Source organism: Ascaphus truei, chromosome 10 (assembly GCF_040206685.1).
Source record: "Ascaphus truei isolate aAscTru1 chromosome 10, aAscTru1.hap1, whole genome shotgun sequence".
NCBI lineage: Eukaryota > Metazoa > Chordata > Amphibia > Anura > Ascaphidae > Ascaphus > Ascaphus truei.
This window is the reverse complement of record NC_134492.1, coordinates 25135914-25159166: the sequence shown is the minus strand read 5'-3', so window position 1 is coordinate 25159166 and position 23253 is coordinate 25135914. Positions and strand designations below refer to the sequence as shown.

Sequence of the window (23253 nt, the reverse complement as noted above, 5' to 3'; positions counted from 1 at the left end):
TTCGCCAGCGTGACTGGGACATTTCATCTTCGCAAGGATACGGCACGGCTACGGAAGTAACTCTGGAAACGGGTCCCCATAGCTGAAATTAACACCGTTCAGCTCCAGAGACCCCCTGCTTCAAACCGTAGTTGGGGAAGAGAAAAAGAGAAGAAAAAAAAACACACACACACACAATGCCGCCTGTTCTGCTGCTTTAATATAATTTCTGGTTTCTTTTGCTAAATATGCCAAGGTGTTCCATTACAAAATCGGGACACAGAAGAGATTAATTTATGGTGTATGTGGCAATGGGGACGCAGAAAGTCATATGTAAAGAAAGAAAACAAAAAACACCACATGATCATTTGTTCTCAGTTTTTTTTTATACTGAAAATAATAAAATTTAACAGTGACATTTTCCTATGACCCAACAAATACCATGAAACGGAATAAAGAGGCAATGGACAGAGACAGGTGGACACCTAGATAATGCATATATTTAACAAAAGGCAATAAATGTGTAATATTTTGTTTCTCAGGGTAACAGTCACATGAATAAAGCTGTCAAGTGTCTTGATACAATATTAAATAAAGCGTAGCTTTCTCCCCCAAAATATTCGGAAACAATTCACAGCCTGCATCTTTTATACATGTATTTTTACATTCATTCCAAAAACAGTGACAATACAAAATAAAGCACTTTGGCCCAAGAATGTCAACAATTTGAATGTAATAACGTGTAGACGTTCAAAACTTTCTTCCCCAAGAAAACTATTGCCCATAGCCAAGGTTCTGATGGTATCTTTTATTGTATTATTGTTTTTTTTACCTTCAATTCACACAAAAATACCATCAGGTGGATATGGGAGAGCCTTGTAAGGCCCAGATTCACTAAAAAGTTCTAAGCTTTAGCACATCTCAACTACCATTCATTAGGCGTGCAAAAGCTTGGCACCCTTTAATGAATCTGGGCCTAAGTGATGCGTTTTTTGTGAATACGCCAAGTTAGGCTGATTTGCACCCATTGCTATTAACAGAAAGGTCCTAAATAACCGAGATCACATGAGCCAAGCAGCTGTAACATTGACTGCTGGTGTGGGGAAAACCAAAGAAGGTAAGGTTGCTTTAATCCTGAAAAATGCTCAAAAGGATCCATAATTTAATCCCTCACATAAACACAGAAATAACCGTATAACACACCAGGGTCAACTACAAGCTTGGAAACATCCAGTTCTTGTGTAGCATATTGTTCTGAAGATTTTGCTAGCAGCAACCATTCACATCACAACACAGCTGTGCTTTCCATGCACATAATGCCAGTTGCGCCTAGGTATGTGCACACATGGAGGTGCCCACATTCTGCTATTACTCTGCTGACAATTCCAGAGAGAAATGTGACGATATGTCTTATGCAAATCCCTGATGAATTGTACTCTTTAAGAATGCCCTGGTGTTGTATTTTAGACAGAAATAAAATCTGGCCACAAGGAATCAAGAAAAGCTCACCATTGTAATAATAATTAAAAAAGCCTAATACAGCATCAGGCATTAAGTTAATATTGGCAGCTTGTATAACCAACCAAAGTTAACCTGCAGACCTGAAGTTTACGTAAAATCCCATAGATGATATATAGGGAGATTATTCCTTCGCTAAAGTAGCAGCATCTGTTTCCTACAACATATCACAGCTCTGAGCATTTCCAAATTGGTTAAAACTACTTATAAATAATAAATGCTGGTATATTTTATTAAATCTACGGTTGCATATTTTCTGGGGTCTGTTGGTCTTCGTGCTCATGCAGTCTTTTGGCTTAAAATGGGCGGATTCCTTTTTTATGGAAAGTTGTGAAGCATTTGTTCTAGGACACGTACACCTCCCCCATTGTGAAACCGTTCTCCATGAGGTCAGTCTACCGGTGTTCATGTTTGGTGCTATGGGTCTGCCTGAAACATGACCAGTTTGAAAATGCAGAAATCAGAGTCTCACAACCCACACATTGACATTTGAATAAAATCTTTGGGTCTTCATCCTTCCAGTTCTCAAGGGCCAGCAAAAGGTCAAAGTTTTTAAGCATATCCCTGCTTCAGCACAGATGGGTCAGTCTTCAATTTAGCTGCTGATTGAGCCACCTGGGCTGAAGCAAGGATATCCTGAACCTGACCTGTTGATGGTCCTTAAGGGTCTTCAGTGGCCCTTAAAATTGAACATTCAGCTGGCCCTTAAAGTCTTCAATGTTTTGGTTTTCTGAAGCAATATACCCAAAAGCCTGAAATAAAGGTGAGGCCCAGAACAATTATCAGAAAAAAAGAAAATATGAAGCTCAGAAATTGCACTTGATGGTCTCAGCACAATAAAGGTCTAGTTTACTGAAATTGTCCAGGTTCAGATACCTTTTAATGAACAAACATGATTTTTCTGTTTTACACTTTCTGGTAAAATAATAACTGCCTGAGACCCAGAGAAAGTCTGCCTTTTGCACTTGCTGCAGTATTTTGCCTTAGACTTGAGCTCCTAAAACAGGGGTAGGGAACTCCAGTCCTTAAGGGCCACCACAGGTCAGGTTCAGGATATCCCTGGTCCAGCACAGGTGGCTCAATCAGTAGCTTAGTCGAAGACTAAGGCTTCGGCCCCGCTGCATCCGGCTGCGGGCGCGCCACTCACCAGCTCCTTACTTCCTCCCCAGTCGGCCCCAGTCCCTCATCGCTGCCAGGCTCACTTCGCACTGTGACATGTCAGACAGCAGAGGCTACAATAGGATTGTGATCCCGAGCGGTGTCACGTTGTGTGTGGCAGGGAGCCAATGAGGAGGGGAGATCGCCGGCAGGGGGGTGGATCCTTCCTCAACCATGCTCAGCCCTCAATGCTGGAGACACACACAGACGAAAATGTGCATCATGGTCACGCCCCCTGTCATGGCCCCGCCCACCTGACCCGTTTTGGCCACGCTCGCCCCACGCCTAAAAACGTCTCCCTACAGACCGCGGTGAAGTGCCGTGCACGCCCCGCCAGGACGCAAAGGCGCGCCGGCATGTGCAGCAGGGCCTTCACCTGAGCCACCTGTGCTGAGCAGGGATACCCTTAAAACCTGACATGCTGGTGGCCCTTGAGGACTGGAGTTTCTCACCCCTGTCCTAAATGGACCACAACAAAAGCAGTGTAATATATAGTTTTCTTTCCTGTAGTATTTGCTCGTGCTGTTCAGAGGTAGGTCATCTGGCTGTAATTTAAAACCCAATTTTCAGGTCTTAAATTATTTAACAAATGTTAAAAACGTAGTATAAAGGATGTTACAGGGATGTCTTACATTGCTTCAGTTTTTATGCATGCCAGTAAGAGAGTACATTAATATTCATTTCTCCCCAATTTAAGTGAACATAAAATAAAGCAGAACATTTTTGTTTATGCAGAAAGCAGGCAGAAAGGATAACATCCCAGAGTAAAGTTTTGCTAGTATCGCCCGTTTAACTCTGCCAATGCCAGAAGACTGCAATGTCTAGCTGATAACAGCACTGTGGGCCCTCTGGCATTGAGAAGGTTAAATAAACAAAATGTAAGATATCGAGATTCAGGTACTCTATGCCAGGGGTGGCCAACTCCAGCCCTCAAGAGCTACCAACTGGCCAGGTTTTCAGCAAATCCCTGCTTTAGCACAGGTGGCTCAATCAAATACTGAGCCCCCGATTGAGCCACTTGTGCTGAAGCAGGGATATACTGAAAACCTGACTTTGGAGTTGGCTACCCTTGCTCTATGCAATGGAACGCGACCCCATCACAGCTGGAAGACTGCTACACCTACTAATGGAACGGATTCAGCTTTTCAGATTTAATTCTAATTATACAAAATGTTTACATTAAAAAAAAAAGGGGGGGGGAAAGACAAAAGAAAAATAAAATATCTGGAAAAGTTAGATTCAAGCATAATTGGAAGAGGACTTCCACAGACCGGGTCATCCTTCTCGATCAAAGATTTCCTGGACTTCGGTAAAAACCTGCAAAAAGGATTTAAAAAACAGTCAGAAACCTTGCGACTTGTCTGACTAGGATTTGTACATTTACAATTACCAACGCATGATTTTTTTTTTATCAAAAGCATACGCATGTCAAAGATTTCATTGGCTTTATTATTATTTTACTTATCACGGTTTGTATATTTAATCTCCTTTGTTGCTGAAGCACCACTCCTGAGATTTCTGCATGTAGCTGTTTTTCCGAGTGTAAAAAGCACCGGCTGTTGGTTTTCTCCTAGGAATTTATGTTTTTGTAGCCCTTTCATTTTCTACTGTAGGTATAAACGGATTTCTAAGGATGATTCAAAGGCTGCAGTCCCTTGGAGTAAGAGAGTGAACTAAGGACAGTGGTATGTTTAATGGGTTAAATTGAGCTGATTGATTACTTAGATTGTAAAACACCTTGGGACAGGGATTTCCGGTAACATTTTATTTGTTTTACATATTTTATTATAATCTCCTGTAATGTCTCATATTTAAAGAGCCGAATACATTGTAGGCACTAAACTAAAGATAACTAAAGATACACACACAAGCACAATAAGTATTTTTCAAAATGAACGCTTTCACGTTAATTATCCAATGTCGTGTTGATAAGACAGGCCTCAAAGCTAGAAGTGGCTTGGTTTTGTCCATTGTTTGATTAATGATGGGCTGATAATTACTATTCAAAACAGAAACAAAAAGTAGCGGATATGCTTGAATTCAAGAGATCTGGAGAAAATGCACTTTCCTTTAATTGTTAAGTCTCCAAATAAGTAAAACGCTAATTTAAAGAATAATTAAATATTTTTATAAAAGCCAATTATATGTAATGCTTTTCTTTTTACCTGCTATATGGGACTGGCCCCTTTAATATATAAACCAGTGTGCAGAATATTTTTAAGAGTATTTTCAAGTCCCTCGGAAAAGATCGGAGAATAGCACTGGCCAGCTGCACATGTGGAGTACAATTACACCTCATGGAAAAATTAAATGAACCCCATTTACTGCCAGACCTGCCTGCAACGCACCAAGAAAAACTAAAACCTATCCGGCCAAAACGTACCTGATCAACCGATTTGGAGGCATCCACTTTCCGGACCTTGCCAGTCTGTTCATACTGGTCAATGATGGGTCGGGTGGATTGGAGGTACGTCTGAATTCTGGGGAGAAGGAAAGTCCGTTATACAAACAGCACTGGAAGCGTTTACCTTTCGCAGATCAAAACGTGCTGGGCAATCTGGTGCTAATTGGGCAAGTGCTACTTTGCCATGTAGCCTATTCTCCCTTCACTGCCATAGGCTGCAACACAACGCTCTGCAACACCCTGCAGTCCCCTCTTGCAACCAAGGGGTTATATTATTCCAAATCTGTTTAGTGAGCCAGTTCTTAGCAAAGGATAAAGTGAGGAGGGCTCAGAGACGAAGAAGCTTCGGAAAAAAAATACAGTGGCTTCAATGTTTAGTGTGTGAACTACAGAACTATAATGATCAGATATTATTATTATTAATAATAATACAGAAGTGTTTAACATTGAAAAACAGAAAAAAAAGATAAATACAGTACTGCTGATAAAGCAGCAATCCCACCCCAGATATTTAACTCATATAATTTTAGTATTTTGCCCTAAGCATGTCCTGCCCTTTAGGTATTTTTTTGTTTTGTTTGTTTTTTAATCTATAGCTTCGTAACTTTTAGACTACAATGTGCTCTGGGGACATGTGCCCAGAGCATGCAATGCGTTCATTTTAACATCCCAGCCACTTATTATTTCAAACATATCTGCTGAACGAGCCATCAGATTTTACAAACAAGAGCTGTAAAAAGTGCAAGACCTATAAAAAAAAATAAAAAAATTTTTTAAACAATGGCGCAGACATTTTAACTTGGATGGAACCCTGTGTGAGGTACCTCTTTTCTAGGCTCTCTCTGTTATCATCACTTCTGCCGCTGCTCTTCCCTCGTTCAAGGCACCGTCCAATACAGGTCTAAGAAAGCAAGATCATTAGACATGTTATCACAATAAAATAGTGTTATCATGTATACTGAAGTGGGAATGACTAATACAGGCAAAGTCCTTGCGTTGCCATGGAAGGAAAGGAGACTGCAGCATTTAAAGTTGCAGTCATCAGAACTAAATGATAAAGAAGTTTAGAAAAGTATTGGATATGTTTTTTTTTGTTTGTTTTTTTTAAGAGCTGCCAAAAAAATTATTAAAAATACCACGGACTAATAACTATTTTAACATTGGACTTATTTTGTTGCTGGTGGAGTCTGTAACTTCACTGCAATACTAAGTAACCAGGTGTCCTGCCCACAACTTCCATACGGCATAGCAGAGATGCACAAAGCAGAATAGTTGCCATTTCAGCCCATCAGTCTCTGAGTCTTCCCTATAATACACGTTATAGCGTATTTATAGATAGGGAACATTGCCACAATTGTACGCTTTAGCTTAAATAGCAACATTTTCAAAACCTTCTCCAAGGCCATTTTGTAAATGTGTATGCAAAAGATTGCTGAAACAGCCTGTTGAAAGGAAGCCTACCTGCAGGCCCCACACAGGCAATGCTAAAAAGCCACCCCTATTCCTCCTTCCAACAGGAGAATGTACCTGAAAGCACATTGCATGCAGCTGTCTAACTACTAATGACCTAAAGATGCACAGGGTGCGGCCAGACCTGGTATGTGGTGAATTTTACCTCATTGTCACAATCAAAGAAGAGCACGAAAGACACGTCTGCCTTCCCATTCATGGTCCTGTTCCAGCCCTGCAGGTTGTCATCATTTCTGGGGAAACCGTCAATGAGGAATTTATTCTTTTGAGCGTTGACCTCCATAATCTGCTGCATTGCCTGGAAGATAAAGCATGGCAGTTTAGGGCGGAGAGGAGGCTTGATGACCCCACTCGATCCAAAAAGTTTTTCTATTCCACTCAATGGGAAAGTGTGGCGGTGGTATCAGGTACAGAGGACCACTGCATGTTACTACTACTTATGATGTATTCAATTTTTTTTTAAAAAGCCCATAATGCCCACATTAAAATTCTGCAGTGAATTCTAGTGATGTACAACTGCACCCGCATCCCTGCACCGTTCAAATCTCTGAAACATTCCTTCCTTGGTTAGGAAAGAACCTGCAGTAGTCACAAGATTTTACTTGGATCTCAAGTTTGCACCGTACTGCAGTATTATCACTGTCTACTCTTTCATTTGAAATGTTTCAATCAACGTTGACTTTGCACCCAAATACATGGATTGCAATAGCAAGCTCACTGCCTTAGTCATCAGTTTAACCCCTGGCTGCCACATGGTACTACAATTGAATGCAGAGCAATGTGCTGCAGTCATCTCTGTATACATGCTAAACTAGGGCCCAGCACTACTTACCCAGTACGGCAAGCACTCAGGAGAGAAGCCAGCGTTTCATTTTCAATGTTCCTGGAAGAGGTTATTATTTATTCCAAGAACCAGACACATGGATGTAAACTCCATGTAAGGTCAGAATTGTTTTTTTTTTTTAAAAAGGAAACAGGATGCAAGTGTGCTGGGAGCGAGGAGTAATTAAATGCTTTTATCTCAGCCAGTCAAAAATGTATTCTTCAGTCTAATAAAAACTGATCAGCAACAGGTTTGTCAGAGACTATTGGTTTCTACATGGTTCTAGGCATGGAAAAAGTTACTCAGAACAATGTACAGTGTTAATACCAACTTGGAACAACAAGCCCCACAGCAGAGGTACCTAATTCAGAACAGATGCGGATTCCATGCCATGTTCACTTCTGGACCACATGTATAAAAGGCAATTTGTTTTTCTTGTGTTCAAATGTATTCACTACGCTCGTTAGAATAATTTCTATTATTAGAGACTGTAATTTGGACTGATTTAGAATATAAAATGTTATGATTCACAAAGCAGTGAAACAAGAGTCATGTGTGACAGATTTCAGCTGGCAAGGTGCCCAGCTTCATGTTCTGGAAAGAAATGTCCTCATCGTTTTCCCCCACAAAAATGAAAACGCTGCCCCTATGTAATGATACCAAATATTCTCTAAACACTCTCGGGCCCAAAGGCTACTCTCCCAAGAGAATCAAATATAAAGTTACCCCTGCACAGAGTTCTCCAAAGAAACATCTAAATTCAGGTTATCATGGGCATGAAAACGAAGGAGAACAAAACTGAGCAGTACAAGGGGAACAAATTGAAAGAATACAGAGAAGTGTGTTTGCGTTTAAAAAAAAATGCATTCATTGGGTCATGTTAAAAAACAGAGGTATACACCCCACCTACACACACACACACACACACACACACACACTATGAACGGAGGGGAAGATTAAAGGCTACAGCACACTAAACACATTTAATATAATTACATTGTGGAAGCAGAGACCAACGTTTCTGTCCCCAGCCAGGGCAGTCACCAGGATTTCTCTGGTGAAAAGACACCACACAGCAACATTTATGATCATGTGCAACAGTCTTGGCCATCTGAGCCAGGTGCATTGTGGGTCTGTGAGAATGGTGGGAGCAGGAGATAGCGGTTGCGGTAAGTGTGGAGTATAAATGTTGACCTTTTACGGTAATGTTTAGCCCTCACCTTGATGAAGGCTACAGTATGTAGCCGAAATGTTTCATCTGGCTCATTAAACATTTATTTAGGAAGACCGCTCTGCTTTACGCTCTTCATTTGTCGTCTGAGAATGACACACCTGTGTTCCTATGTGGGTAGCTTCTTATTAAAAAGAATGATAGCAAATACAAAAAGTTGTATATAGGGATTATATTGTATATTACTGAATAATAGAAGAACAGAGGTCCTTCCCCAAAATGCACGATACAATAAAAATCATCAACTACTTTCCCAAAATCACAGTGAGGTTGCACTTGGTTTCTGAGATGGTCCACTTCAAAGGCTAGCGCTTAAACCACAGGGCTGCTCCACCATAATTCTGTTTTATCTACCCGTGAAAACAAACAAGAATATGGGATACAAACTCTCCTTACCCTCTGTAGGAGGCTGATTGTAATGTCCACTGGCACAATCTTCCCATCTTTTATATACGTCTCAATGAGCTCCCCAAACTGAGAGTCTGGCTTCTTCCTCTCGTCACGGAGAAGATCCCCGGCTGACAGGTGGGTGTAACCGTACTTCTAGAAATGTAAGATGAGGTGTGTGAATGCCATGGAGTTGCCCCGACCTCACAAACATGCATCACACAGAAATGCAAACCCCACGCATGGCCCTTAATCAAACTGCCCTCAACATATCAACAAAGGCTCTCTTACATAATTGAACCCATTGCTGTTTTAGAGACCGCTTGAAATATTAATATATTTGAGGACTGCCAAATGATGTGCCCCCTCCCCATTTAGAACTGTCAGAGCAGTGCGTCTAAATTATAAGGGCTAGAAATCAGGTATATAATAAGTTATTTCTAGGAACTGCACCTTTTCCTTATTTACAGTAGCAAACCCTGAGTTATTCAAAGTACTTTTATGCCTCTTCAGAATGGGAGTGTACAACTAAACCAGCTATTACTGGTTTATGCAACAGACACTCATCGCAAAGGCTGCTTAAACCTCAACAGTAAAGCTGTGTTCTGCATGTATTACAGAACTGCTTTGTCAAAATGGAGCAACAGTATGAAAGAACAAAACGTGTATGCTACTACTGTATGCACCAAATTCTCCTCGCAGCAATAACCCGAACAACCTAGAGAATGAATTTGTTTGATTATTGGTACATGTTATGGATTAGATGAGAAAGATGATAGCCGGCACTCCAGCAGTCTTGGTACAAACAGGGACCAAATGTTGATCTCACAATACACTTTCACATTTGTACCAAGTCCTCTGGCGTGCGGCTATATCTTTCTCATCGGAATACCGCTTTCTGTGAAGGTCTGAGCATCCATGCAGTTTACAAGTGGATTAATGTGCTCCTTTGAATTCATCACGTTACGGATTAGCCCATTATATGTTTAATAGTACAATCCTTTTTTAGGGCACACACTCATTTTCTAATCACTAAGAGTCTTTAAACAAATGGAGCATGTTCAAAGTAAACATTTGGTTGTTTTGGTTTCTTATTGCAAATTAGTAAAGTTTTTCACTTCCATAGGGACCCAAATGGGTGAGTACTTATCAAGTGCTAATAATAACAAAAATACTTTTCCATATAGTGCTTTTCTCCCAATAGAACTTTAATTACTTCAAAATTACAGTATAGCAGCACACAGGAATTTTTACACAGTCCCTGCCCAGATGAGCTTACAATCTATGTTTTTGATTCAAATGGTCATTGAATACAGTCAGTGTCTTTACTCACTGAGCCACTCCCTCTTCTCTTTCGTCCACTGTCTAGATCAGAGGACCAGTAAAGAAAAGGGCGGGATCTGAGATTGGGGCCGTCAGAGATATATATATTAGGATAGATAGGAGATAATGGCAGCACACACTGAAAAATAGCCTCAGCAGAGGCAGATGTGGTGCAAGGTAAAGGGTAAATGGTTAAAGTCTGTGAGGATCCCAATAGATCCAATAAACAGGCACAGCACAAGAGAATCACATAAAAGTGCTTTATTGAGTCAAAATGCACATATGCCCAGGCATATTGGATTTCTTGGGATCCTGACATACATACACTTTTAAAAAAATCAGATTTATTGAATTAACTATACAAGGATTAAATTAAATTGAGGGTGCAATCTGTTTTACTGGGATAGTTTTAATGTGTGATTATGTCGGACATAGGAGGGAAGACCAGAAAGTCAACTCACAATGAGGAATTTATGCAGTTTACTATTTGGAGAGAAGCTATTACTCCAGATCCAGGGTCCGCTCCTCTTTTATCTATTTGACCTATTCTTCTTTTGGCAACAAGAGAGAGAACATAGGACACTGGACCATTCAACGAACTGTATTATTTGTGTAGATTGACAACTTGTTAACTCTTTACTGGCTGGAGGAGCATATCCTGAAAATCTCCCTGCCTGCTTATGAAACAATTCTCCACCTTGCTTAAGAAGGTATATATTTATACCACACCCTTAAAGGTTGGGCATAAGGTAATATTTATAACAGGTAATATGTATAAGGCTGGGGAGGGGGAATCAGGTGATTTTTATACCCCGGAACCTGACAGGCTATAAGGGGGAGAGAGGGGGTATGGGGGGGGGGGGGGGGAGAGAGGGGGTATGGGGGGGGGGGGGAGAGAGGGGGCTTGCCAGGTAATATTTATACCCCGGGCCCTGGCAGGCTGAGCTCCTTCTCACCTCCACGATCCTCTCGCACTGAGTCCCCTTTCCAGCCCCGGGCCCGCCGAGGACGAACACTACAAGCGGCTTCATGGCGCAATGCAGAGAGCGGAGCGACACCGGAGAGAAGCGAGGGAGAGACCCGAGCAGCTGACCGAGCATACAGTGAGCCGGCAGCCTGCTGATGTGTCACAGGCAGGAAGTGACAGGGGATTTTCCGGGTACGTCAAACCCACCTCCTCCCCCATCGAGACCTCTCTGATTGGATGAGAGCGGCTTTTCACCTTCTCACTTATTTAGGACCTGAAATAAGATGCCTCGGCCATCTTGGATGTGGGCATTTGCCCATCTCTGCAGGTGTACAAACCTTGTTATCAAACCTGTGTGTCCAACCTCAGTAAGAACAAAAAAAATGGTGTCTCAAAAACTGTAATGGAACAGGGGTGGGAGAGTCATTACAAAATGTATGATTGCAGAAGTCACACCGCTTTCTTTTTTTATTTTTAGGGAGGTTAACTTTGTATTGTTTAATATATATATATATTAAAAACCATGACAAACATTCATAGAATATAACTCTCGAAATCAAGCTCAGTGCCATTACTCTTTACAAGTAGCCACTTGGGTCACTGCTGCACCTATGAGACAGTTATGCCATGTTAATAGAAAAGGTATCACCGAATACTAAAGTACTAATTTAATCTACGCCATGTTAAGGCAAATCTCACAATTTATTGATTAGAAATCAGTCTCCTATCTCATTCAATTTATTTGGTGTCAATCACATATATAATTATACTATCTCATTTGATTAAAAGCAGTCCTAAATCTAACCCAACGCGAGGCAGCCACTGGCAGGCAGTAACAAAAATCAGATCTTTTAGGTGCAGTCTTTCATCTCGTTTATTTCACTCATGTTAAGCACGTAATCCTTATTATTTGGGGCACAGTATCTTATCTTCTTCACTTGGGGACAGTTTCCTGTCTCCCTCACTTGAGGAGCAGTCCTTTATCTCCCTCACTTGGGGACAGTCTCTTATTTCTTTCACACGGTTGGGAGGGGGACGTCTCTTATCTCCCTCACTTGGGGGGGCAGTCCCTTATCGCTATCATTTGGGCGCAATCTCTTATCTTCCTCATCTGGGGGGGCAGTCCCTTATCTCTCTCACTTGGGGAGGGGACCTTCGAGTGAGGAAGCCTGGCCGCACCCAAACGTTTCAAGAGACAGCGTCTGCTCTGTTGCTAAGCGACCCCGGCTTTCCTGTCAACCCTCGGCTCAATTCCTGCCCCGCGCGCATGCGCGTGGCCACGCTCCTCCTGCGACCGTTATATACAGACATTTTTAAAAAGAGCAGCCCCTGTGACAGGTTGAGCGTCGGGCTGGAAGCCACGTGATAGGCTGAGCGGCGGGCTGTGCGGCGGGTGATAGGCCTGCGCGCGCGCCCCAACCAGGAAGTGGCGCCATTCCCGCCGCTGTCGTTTACAGTAACAATTACAGTTGTGTCATTGTTTATCAAGGTGACTCCTCCCCCCACGGGGCTCTGCCGCCATCCCTGCCGCCGCCGGGGCTGTGCTCGCATGGAGTACGCTTCTGAAGCCTCCTTTTAGCGCAGGATATCCAGCTGAGCGGACAGGTGAAGGACTCCTGCTCAGGTAAAAGGGGGGCTCTCACTCACATGAGGCCTGTTCTTTATTTATTCATGCAGATTATAACCTCCAACTATTTAGCAGACTGTGTCCCTTTTTTTATATCCCTGTTTTATATGTACCTGTTGTGCCAGTGGCTGCAGATTTGGCTGTTTTAAAGCCGCTGGGAGATTAGTTTATCTGCTAATGAGCAGCTGGTTAGGCAGATTTAACACCATCTTTAGTCCCTTGTCTATCCCCTGCTGGATGAAGGCTTCTCCTATGAACTTCCAGGTACTGCCGTTGCAAGCTTTTCTTCTCCACCATGCTCCAACACCTTTTCTGATTTTTTCCTCACCCCTTAGACTAAGGCCCCGCTGCCTCAGACAGCGCGCCCGCACTGCAAACAGGCTGTGCGTGCAGAGCGCTATACCGCGATCTGCCCGTGCCGTCGGATGCAGCGGGACCCAGGTCTTAGGCTGAATCCCCAGTCTTCACTGTGGCAAGCGTGCCCGGCGGGCGGGGGGGGCGCGTGTGCACAGCGCTACACCGCGATAGGCGGTCTGAGGGGAGAGGGAAGGGGCAGTGGATATTCACAGTTGAGTGCAAATAGCCGCACGGCTATTCGCACTCAGTAGGAAATAAAATGGGAAAAAAATAAACATCCCAGCCAGGAATCGAACCCTGGTCCACTCTGTTAATGGCCTGGAGCATTACCACTGAGCTATAAGACTTTCTGATGCTTTTTTAGTGAATAAAGGCATAGAAGCCTCTTCACATTACAGTGTTCATAGCAGCTCGGCTATTCGCACTCAGTTAAGTTGAGTGCAAATAGCCGCACGGCTATTCGCACTCAGTAGGAAATAAAATGGGGAAAAAAATAAACATCCCAGCCAGGAAAAAAAAGACAGAACACTCCCCTTTTGACATTCTATACCCCCTGCATCTGTAATCAGCGCGGCTTTAGGCTGAGTCCCCAGTCAGCACTGTGGCACGCGCCCGGCGGGGGGGGGGGGGGGGGCACATGCACCGCGCTAGACCGCGATCTGTGGTCTGAGGGGAGAGAGAACGTTTGCGACGGGAGGGGGCGTGGCGGTAGGTTTGCGGGGGCGTGGCCATGACGTCCCGCGGCTGGTTCGCCCTCATTGGCTGAACTGCCGGCGGGGGCGTGGCCACGCCTCCGTCGCAAATGCCAATCTCAAACTCCCCTGCCTGCCTGAAAACCTGTCGCGCACCGCTGGGGAAAGGTGCGCGACAAGGTAGGGACTGGGACCGGAGGAACTGGGTGGGCAGGGCTTGATCGCACAGACGTGCGCTGTAGTAGTTAGTGGGACCGCAGCCTTAGGAGCCGCTTCCGCATGCGTGTGGAAATGCAGACGACAGGCAAGTTTAAATATACGCGCTGAGGGGAGCGGAGGAGAGGTCACGTGACCGCAAACATCCAATGGGGATGAGGGACTAGCCCCGCCTCCCGCCCCACCTCCGCCACACCTTTGCCTCGCCCCCAAAGCGCGCTCACTGCCTCACCTGTCAAGCCACAAAAAAGCACCAGCTTCTGCAGGCGAGGCAGAGCAGGAGCGCGGCCTGAGGCACCATGCCCGAGTCCTTAGGCCTCGGGCATGGTCATCGCTTAGGCACTGACCCGTGCCGAGGCGCGCTGCTGCTCGGCATTGAGCCCCTGCAGCTGCAATGAGAGCGGCTTTAGCAGGGGCTCGCGCACGCTTCCGCACGCCTGCGGAAGCGTGTCTTAAGAAATCTTTAGTTTCTTAGCTTGCCGGAGCGCAGGGCCGGTCACGTGAGCGGTTCGCCGAATGAGGGAGAACCAGCTCCGTGACGTCACTGGCCCGCCCCAGACACGCCCACGGACGGCGCGCGCTCTAAGGCCAGGAAAAGCACAGCTTTCCCTCAGCCTCAGTGCGCCTCTGCACGGCTTCAGTCTCTATGGACTAAGCCTTAGGCTGCGGCCTGAGAGGAAGCGTGGTGTGCTGGCACACGAGCGCCCCACCCTGCTCGGCCGTGCAATTTGTGGCTAGGTGCACGCTCATCTGGGGGCGCGGCCACAACGGCACTGAGCTGCTTCGCCCTCATTAGGTGAACCGCTTACGTGACGCGCTTGGAGGCGGCAAATTAAATTTTGCTTGCTCTGCAAGCATCTCAAGCCCCGATGCTCACCCTGGCCAGACACATAAGGCCTCGGCCAGGGTTCCTGCTGGCGTGCGGAGGCGCGCTGAGGCTCAGGGAAAGCGGGTGCTTTCAAGGTAGAAAACTGTCCTGCGCTCAAGCCTCCATCCAGCACTAATAATATCAATGCAAGTCACATGAAAAGAAACAGGGAGTTGAATAAGACCCTGGCCTTAGACAGCGCGCCGTCCGGGGGCGTGTCGGCGGGCGGGCCAGTGACCTCATTCGGCGAACCGCTCACGTGACCGGCCCTGCGCGCCGGCAAGCGGGGAAATGTAAAATTTCCCTAAGACCTACGCTTCCGCAAGCGCGCGGAAGCGTATGCGAGCCCCTACTAAAGCCGCTCTCATTGCGGCTGTAGGGGCTCAGTGCCGAGCGGAAGCGCGCCTCCGCCCGCAAGCACTAAACATGGACGCGGCCTTATGCATAATGATGTATACCAATTATAAACTGGGTTACGATATATGTGCTGTACACCATTGATCTTAATCGGGGCCGCCAACAGCGGGGGAGAAAGGGTACTAGCGTCCCTGGCCCCGTGGGTCAGGGGGACCCGGCCGCCCGGGCCCCCCGCGCGGCCGGGCAGCTGTTCATTAAAAAAAAATAAGAAATCGCTGCAAAAAAAATCGCGGTGTCTCCCTGTGGTACCGCCGGAAGTAGTCTGGGTTAAGCTTCCTGCACGCCGGCGTCAGAGGGAGCCCCGTTTCGCGTGGGAGCTGCATCACGAGACAGGTGCTTCATGGCCGGTGTCAACTGCTGTGACGCCCCCCCCCCCCCCCCCCCATCGGGCCAGCATCGGCCCCACCCCTGCAGCACACTGGTGCGCGCGTGAGCAGTGGCGTGATGCCTGCAGCGGGGCTGGCGGCAACTGCTGTGACCAGCCGGCGGGCCCCCCGCTGCACCACCAGACACCCCCCTCTGCACCGCCACCTCTCCCCCCCGCATGACAGGGCTGTCCCGCCACCCACCGCAGCCGCTAGACAACCCACGCAGCCGCGGGAAACCCCCGTACCGCCGCCCCCCCCCCCCGCAGCATTGTTCCCCCTGTACCGCCGCCACCACCCGCAAGCACCCTCACACCGCGCCGCCACCCCCCCTGCTGGTAAGTCTGATTTTGGGGGGTGTTTGGGTTATTTTTTTCATATGTATTTTATTGCAGATATTTTTTATATTATTACACATTCCTAGTGAGAGAGACAGATATATATATAATAAATATATATATATAATAAATAGATGATACCGTTCTGTGGCTAACGAAATGCTTTTATTTGTGCGAGCTTTCGAGATACTGATCTCCTCTTCTGGCGATGTTACAATGAATGAAGCAAGCAAAGGGAATACTTAAAAACAGTGTCTCTTGGAATGTTATCTGTGCTCGTCTTTCCCCCGTGTGTGGATGTGATTTATGGCTGGAGGTGTTAAATGGTTCCTGAAAGTAAATGATGTAAGAGAGTGTGTGTGTGTGTGTATATCAGTGTGAATATAAATGAATGGAGAGCCCACAGTGTATACAGTGCTTTACAAAAGGTGTGTGTGGAGTGGGAGTGGATATAAATGGTGTGGAAATGTGAGAGATTGTAGCATAACTAAAAGTGTGTGTAGATACTATGTGGTCCCTATTGGTGTATAGGGATGGAAAAACAAGGAGTATTTGTATGTGTAAGAGACAGCTGCGTGTGCATACATATAGCACAGTATGTACAGACATGGCCTTTAGCGCTCATGGGAAGAGAGTTCACTTGTGTCAGTAATGACTCATAAAATTTCGATCTCTATTTAGGCCACCGCTAAGTGTCCCGAACAGTTGCATAAATTTGTATTCATGCAACCGTCTCTCTTTCGGGGTTTTAAGATTACCTTTGAGTATGGCAACCCTCAGATCGTTCATCTTATAGCCAGTCAGAGAAATGTTCGCCGACAGGACTGTCTCTTGTTCCAGAACAATTTTTTTTTTAAATCTCCCTGCTCGCGCTGGCTGAAAAAAAAAACAAAAAAACTCCCCCTACCTGAGCTCCAGACAGGGACGGTGTGGTGAGAAACGGGGTATACCTCCATCCAAGCCGCGTCATTTAGCTTTTATAGCTGCAAATACTGTTTTAACTTTGAAACACTAAGTGTGCATTTTATTGATTTTTGATAAAGGGTCATATTTTTCGTCAGAGCTGTACTGTGTGTTTCTCTCTCCCCCTCTCGCTGAGGTATATCCCGTGGTGTTTGAAAGCCAGTGATACACATCTATCAGTATGTTTATCTGAATTGCCTGAAAAACATAATCTTCTTGTGAGTAGGAATAACGCAGGAGCCAAGTTTTATAGAGACACTCCCAGCACTGTTTATACATCTGCACTTAGAGCTTTTTTATGTTTTTTCTCCCTATGCTCCCCCTGGATCGTGTGATACAAGTTCTACTCTTTGGGGATAAGTGAAAGCAACCCCACCAGAGGGTTGAAGCAGAGGGAGTATTACATTTATTTAATTTTTCACTTGTGAGTCATTCTATTGCACTTCTAGATCACATCTTGTCACTTGATATACTGAGGACGTAGCGCCTTTTTTTTTTTTACACCTTCCTGCTGCACATATGTTGCAGTATTACTCAGTGTCAGTCAGCCAACACATACAGTACTGTCAGCCACGCCCCAGTCGGTCAGTCAGCCACGCCCCAGTCGGTCAGTCAGCCACGCCCCAGTCGGTCAGTCAGCCACGCCCCTCTGACGCCCCACCCACAGGCCCCTCTGACGCCCCCCCCACAGGCCCCTCTGACGCCCCCCCACAGGCCCCTCTGACGCCCCCCCACAGGCCCCTCTGACGCCCCCCCCACAGGCCCCTCTGACGCCCCCCCCACAGGCCCCTCTGACGCCCCCCCCACAGGCCCCTCTGACGCCCCCCCCACAGGCCCCTCTGACGCCCCCCCCACAGGCCCCTCTGACGCCCCCCCCACAGGCCCCTCTGACGCCCCCCCCCACAGGCCCCTCTGACGCCCCCCCCACAGGCCCCTCTGACGCCCCCCCCACAGGCCCCTCTGACGCCCCCCCCACAGGCCCCTCTGACGCCCCCCACAGGCTCCTCAATAGGTGAGTGTTCTGTCTTTTTTTTCCATTTCATTTCCTACTGAGTGCGAATAGCCGAGCTGCTATGAACACTGTAATGTCAATAGGCTTCTATGCCTTTATTCACTACAAAAGCATCAGAAAGTCTTTTAGCTCAGTGGTAATGCTCCAGGCCATTAACAGAGTGGACCAGGGTTCGATTCTTGGCTGGGATGTTTATTTTTTTTCCATTTTATTTCCTACTGAGCGCGAATAGCCGTGCGGCTATTTGCACTCTAACTGTGAATATCCACTGCCGAGGGAAGGTTGGCGACGGGAGGGGGCGTGGTCATGACGTCCCGCGGCTGGTTCGCCCTTATTGGCTGAACTGCCGGCGGGGGCGTGGCCACGCCTCCGTCGCGGATGCTAATTTCAAATTCCCCTGCCTCCCTGAAAACCTGTCGCGCACCGCTGGGGAAAGGTGCGCGACAAGGTAGGGACTGGGACCGGCCGGACTTGCGGGGCTCGATAGCACAGCGCACGCCGAGCCGTGCGCTGTAGAAGTGACTGGGGCCGCCCCCTTAGGCCTGTAATATAGAGCGCGTGTTTCGTTTGTTGCAAGCGGTGGCATGTGCGGCTAGGGGGCGTGGCTATAGACGTCACAGCGATGCCGCGCAAAAAAAATAATTCTCATGTATTTGCTGTGATCTGCCTCGCCACCACTCACTGCCGTGCGCGTGCTGTAGTATAGAACGCCAAGCCTGTACACAGCCAATTCTAATTGGTGCGCGTGCGCACTATATTACAGGCCTTACTTTTAGTTTTCTCTTCATATCTTGGAATACAGTCTTTGTTCAAAGTTGGTAATTTTGTCTTGCAATATGTCTGGCCCACTGCCGTTTTAATTTCTTCACCCTTGTGATGTGGGTCTCATGCACTCTAGATGTAATGTTTCCAGCACCAGGGAAAGGTGTGGCTGCCCCGGCACTTCAAGATAACATTTGGGGAGGTCTAAGGCCCTGCTCACACAGCGTGCTGCACTACGTGTGCGCGCTTATGAGCGCGCGTTCGTGACAGACTCCTGGCGGCCAATGGTAGTATTCAGTATTGAATCTACCATTGGCTGCAAAATACGGCGTCGACGCTGCTGCAGTAGCGTGATGTCAATTTCAGCAGCCAATCAATCTCCACACGTTTACATTGGCTGCTGAAATTGACCAGAGACTCTGCAGTGGGGAAGGGGGAAATCCCCACCCCCCCCTCTCCCAGTGCAGACCCCCCCCCCCCTTCCCTCACTTACCCCCCCCCCCCCCTTCCATCACTTACCCCCTGTTGATTGCTCCCCGGCATCTCCCGTGAAAATGGCTATGTGGTGGTAAATGATGCTGCGTCGCCATGGCAACAGGACACCACGTCATGTCTCGTTGTCATGGCAACGCGGCGGCAAATTTGACGCCGCGGCCATTTTCACAGGTGATGCGGGTGGAGGCACTGAAGTTTGACAGATGCTGGGGAAAACGCCGCACCCTGCCACCGGTAACACTCAACAGCGGGCAAAATGCACTCTCCCCAGTCAAGGGTTTCTCATGTCTTTGCATTCTGATATTGTTGGCACTGTTATGTCATATTTAGTAACCAACATCTCACTTACCTCCTTGTTCGCTTTTTTTTTTTTGTTTGTTTTTTAATTATATGGCACACATGTCTGTCGACTAAATTGTCCTGGAAACGTAGACTGGTCAATTCCCCATGAAATCTCCCTCCACAACCAGTCAGTTGCTGTCATGGAGTCTTTGGGTCTTTAAATCTGCTTCCCTTAACATTGTGAGAGTTCGTGGTGATCCCATTTTTGTGAACGCAATATTGAATATCACAGAATTGGGCATTTGTTGAACCTGCCACTTCCACATTTTTAGGTGATTGGGATGAATTTTTTTATACTTTCATCCCATAGCTTTCGGGAGTTTACCATCCTGTTTGTTTAGGAAGAATACGGCCACAAATCCTATATATCCGGATTTGACTGAGTTATCCTGATAAAGTAATTCACAGTGCATGCGAGACGTGCCACTCATTTGGAGCAAGTATTTCATACCTGTGGACCATCACCAGATTTGCAGGGCCTTTTGACCCAAGCCAAGATTTTACTTGTATTAACACTGTTTAGTATTCTGGGATTTGAGTTTGTCTGTTAGTAAGGCAGGATGGCAAATACCGTATTATTATTATTTTTTTTAGATTTGGAATGTTTAATAAATTATAACTTTAATAGAACCTGAAATGTCTGATGGTGTTTCTGATAAATACAAAAATGATGCAGGAAAGGCTAAGTTACCTGGCTTGTACTATTTTATTTTTGTAGATTTTCTCGATGCTTGTATCGCTTATTGGCCAATTGCTAGAATGTGCCAACTGCATACCCTACAAATAAAATTCACCTCTGGTGACCTAGTGTGTAGACAATCACAGTAACTCTCCTTGCAAAAGTGCAGCACGCAAAAATAGATTGTGACTACCAAGTTTCTGTTTAGAAGTGACTGATTAATTGTGAAACAGAGAGAGAATCCTTATAGATGCACTCACCAATTAGTGAGTGCATCTATAGGGATTCTCTCTCTGTTTCACAATTAATCACTCTCCATCCCTTATAGCACCACTTCTAGTTTCTATCTCGCAGTCCGTTGCTGAGCAGGGTCTCCCACTTCTCTCCCCCTTCCCTTAGAAGTGACTATCTTGTTTAATTTTTTAAAAATCCTAACTAGTGATGTACGGGTATCCGGCGCTTTTTCAGCTACCGGGAACCGGCAGCAGGGGGCTGGGACTGGCACAGAGTAATTTCAGGGCAGATGAAAATATTTCAACACTTTCTTACCTGCAGCCGACGACGGAAGACTGGTGAGGGAAGACCGCGGCGACATCTGAGACCAGCAGCAGAAGTCTTGTGGCAGCAGCCGAAGTCCTTGTTCATCCGGCGGGAGCAGCAGGAACAGAGCACACAGCTGATGCCTTTGTGAGCCGGGGAAGCATGTGACCGTAGCAGGAGTGTTCCTATTGGACAGCTGGCTCCTCCCCGGCTGTCCAATAGGAACGCTCCTGCTCCGGTCACATAGTTCCCTGGCTCACACAGGCATTAGCTGTGTGCTCTGTTCCTGCCAGATGAACAAGACCTTCAGCTGCTGCCACCGCCACCAAGACGTCTGCTGCTGTTCCCAGATGTCGCCATGGTCTTCCGTCCCTGCAGGTAAGTGCCACCTGTGTACCCGTTACCTAATTTATTTTTTTTTTTTTTTTTAAATGGACCCGATACAACACTAATTCTAATGCTGCTTTACAAGTGCTTGAGTTGTTCAATGTTGTAACTTGTTTTTTTTTTTTTTAAGGAAATGAGTGTTAAGATGAGCATGAAGAACTTTCAGTACCACAAGGAGACCAACTGTATTTCTTCTGAAAATCCGATAAATCTCAGGTAACATTTATAATGCAGTGTTTAGCCAAATGCAGATTCTGGAGTAAATTTTTGATAACATTTGCATAACACTGACTTCTTCCAAGAGTTTTCTTACAGTTTGTTTTATTTGCTATGTACTTTGAGAGGGAGTCATGCACAAATTCCAAAACTCTAGCAAATTGCTTGATTTTTTTTTTTTTTTTCTGATATCGTAGTGCTATTTACTAATGTTTTCCCTTTGTTTTGAAAACAGATTTTGTGCTCTGGTCTGCACCAGATCCCTTTTTTTTTAATTGCAAGCAAATGATCCTCCCCAGACGCAACAAATAAATCGATCAGGCGGTACTCCCACTTTCAATTGTCTTTCGTCAAGGGGTTAAATTAGTTGTACCCAACAGTATTTCACGTACATAGTTTAACCTCAAACTAAACCTTAAAATCGTATGGGGGGGGTGGAGGGGGGCACTTCTTCCCCCAAATGATAGAAGTGTATTTATCTTTTTGCACAATTTTTACTGTATTTTCCAAACTTACCATCTCGGATTACATACAGAACATATTTAAGTAATTGATATAGTTAATTTTTTTTATTGAAATATTTGCTTACAGAATTGTCTTTAGTATCGATTATGTTGTCCTGAAGCAATGTCTTTTTAATATGTTGGTTAGGAAACCATTTTTTTTTATTTATTTTTTTAATATCTATTTAAAAGCCATTTATATTATCTTGCTTGACTTACATTTTTGACGGAATCCCTATGAACCAACATTTTTTATTTTGTACAAATAATAAAGATTTCAATTTTTGGAATTCACTGAAGTTGTTTCCTGCATCAAAACAATTATTTCTAAATAAATCAAAAAGGCAAAATAAACATGAACATCTATATTGTGCAAGAATGCTTCTTGGTTATTGTAAAATGTGTGTTGTGTTTCAGAAGGACTGAATAGCACATGTATGCACACTGACAGGTGGATCTGTTAATTGGAGCCTTCTTTCGACTTGTCCTATAGTAGGTGCGGGCGCGTGACGCACGCTTTTTGAGTGTGTGTTTAATAATAAATTAAATGATAATTTTTTATTTATTTTTTTAAATTGCACAATAAAAATAATTTTTATTTAACTTTTACGTACATACATTACAGCGCCGGTAGCGGCACAAATTCATTCTTTTCCCCATCTTCTCCCGTCGGCTGGCTCCACGCTCACTTCTGTATGCTCTCGCGGCCCTATTATAGAAAGGCTGACTAACCTCAGCCAATTAAAAGTGCCGCGCGCGCGGCCACTATATCACAGCCCTTATACATAAGATACTTTATTGTTGTATATTAATTATTTTCATTTTTATCCCTGTTGAACTCCTCTGTCAAAGTGGCATGAGGCCAAGCCTGTGGATTTAGAAGCACTTACTATAATTCATTTAGTACTAACATGTCCTATAAATTGCTTATTCTTTGGAGAACCTTTGGCACATGGAGGTCTCATAAAAGGCAGATGGTGGGAGGTCGCTGTACCAGTTAGAAACTCCACTACATATGTTTAAGTTGCTTAAAAAAAAAAAACACATTGTATCCTGGAACAGGATTGTGTTTTCTCTGTCTTCAGGCTGCCAGCACTCCTTAGCCTAGCGGTTGCAACAATGTTGCGACCCCTGTGGGTTTCTTGGCTTCAGCCAGTTGCCTTGGCAACCCCCCTGCCTTTTACCAAGATGGACTGCTCCCCCTCCCCTTGCCA

General features: G+C 45.4%; 2 protein-coding genes across 2 annotated transcripts in view; one reads left to right on the top strand and one right to left on the bottom strand.

Annotated features, from left to right (window-relative positions):
- Positions 1 to 343: 343 nt before the first annotated feature.
- CMPK1 (cytidine/uridine monophosphate kinase 1) lies at positions 344 to 11454 on the bottom strand. Its single transcript, XM_075616272.1, has 6 exons — positions 11250 to 11454; positions 8980 to 9126; positions 6675 to 6827; positions 5884 to 5960; positions 5039 to 5135; positions 344 to 3972 (listed from the first exon to the last, which is right to left on the bottom strand). The coding sequence occupies exons 1-6, from the start codon at positions 11391 to 11393 to the stop codon at positions 3931 to 3933; spliced, it is 660 nt and encodes a 219-aa protein (XP_075472387.1). The 5' UTR covers positions 11394 to 11454; the 3' UTR covers positions 344 to 3930.
- A 1135-nt stretch (positions 11455 to 12589) lies between these two features.
- STIL (STIL centriolar assembly protein) overlaps positions 12590 to 23253 on the top strand; it is a 29190-nt gene continuing 18526 nt past the window's right edge. Inside the window, exons 1-2 of the mRNA XM_075616271.1 lie at positions 12590 to 12884; positions 21451 to 21536. Of these exons, the coding sequence (XP_075472386.1) occupies positions 21454 to 21536 (83 nt within the window). The 5' untranslated portion in view covers positions 12590 to 12884; positions 21451 to 21453. The remainder of the gene's footprint in view (positions 12885 to 21450; positions 21537 to 23253) is intronic.

Bases quoted from the DNA above. Each gene is read 5' to 3' on its own strand.
- CMPK1 (XM_075616272.1), bottom strand. From the start codon at position 11,393: ATGCTCGGTCAGCTGCTCGGGTCTCTCCCTCGCTTCTCTCCGGTGTCG. The intron at 5,961-6,674 runs GTAAAATTCACC...TTGCTTTCTTAG, and splicing joins TCTTTGATTGTGACAATGAG to ACCTGTATTGGACGGTGCCT. The intron at 3,973-5,038 runs GTACGTTTTGGC...TCCTTTTTGCAG, and splicing joins CCTCCAAATCGGTTGATCAG to GTTTTTACCGAAGTCCAGGA.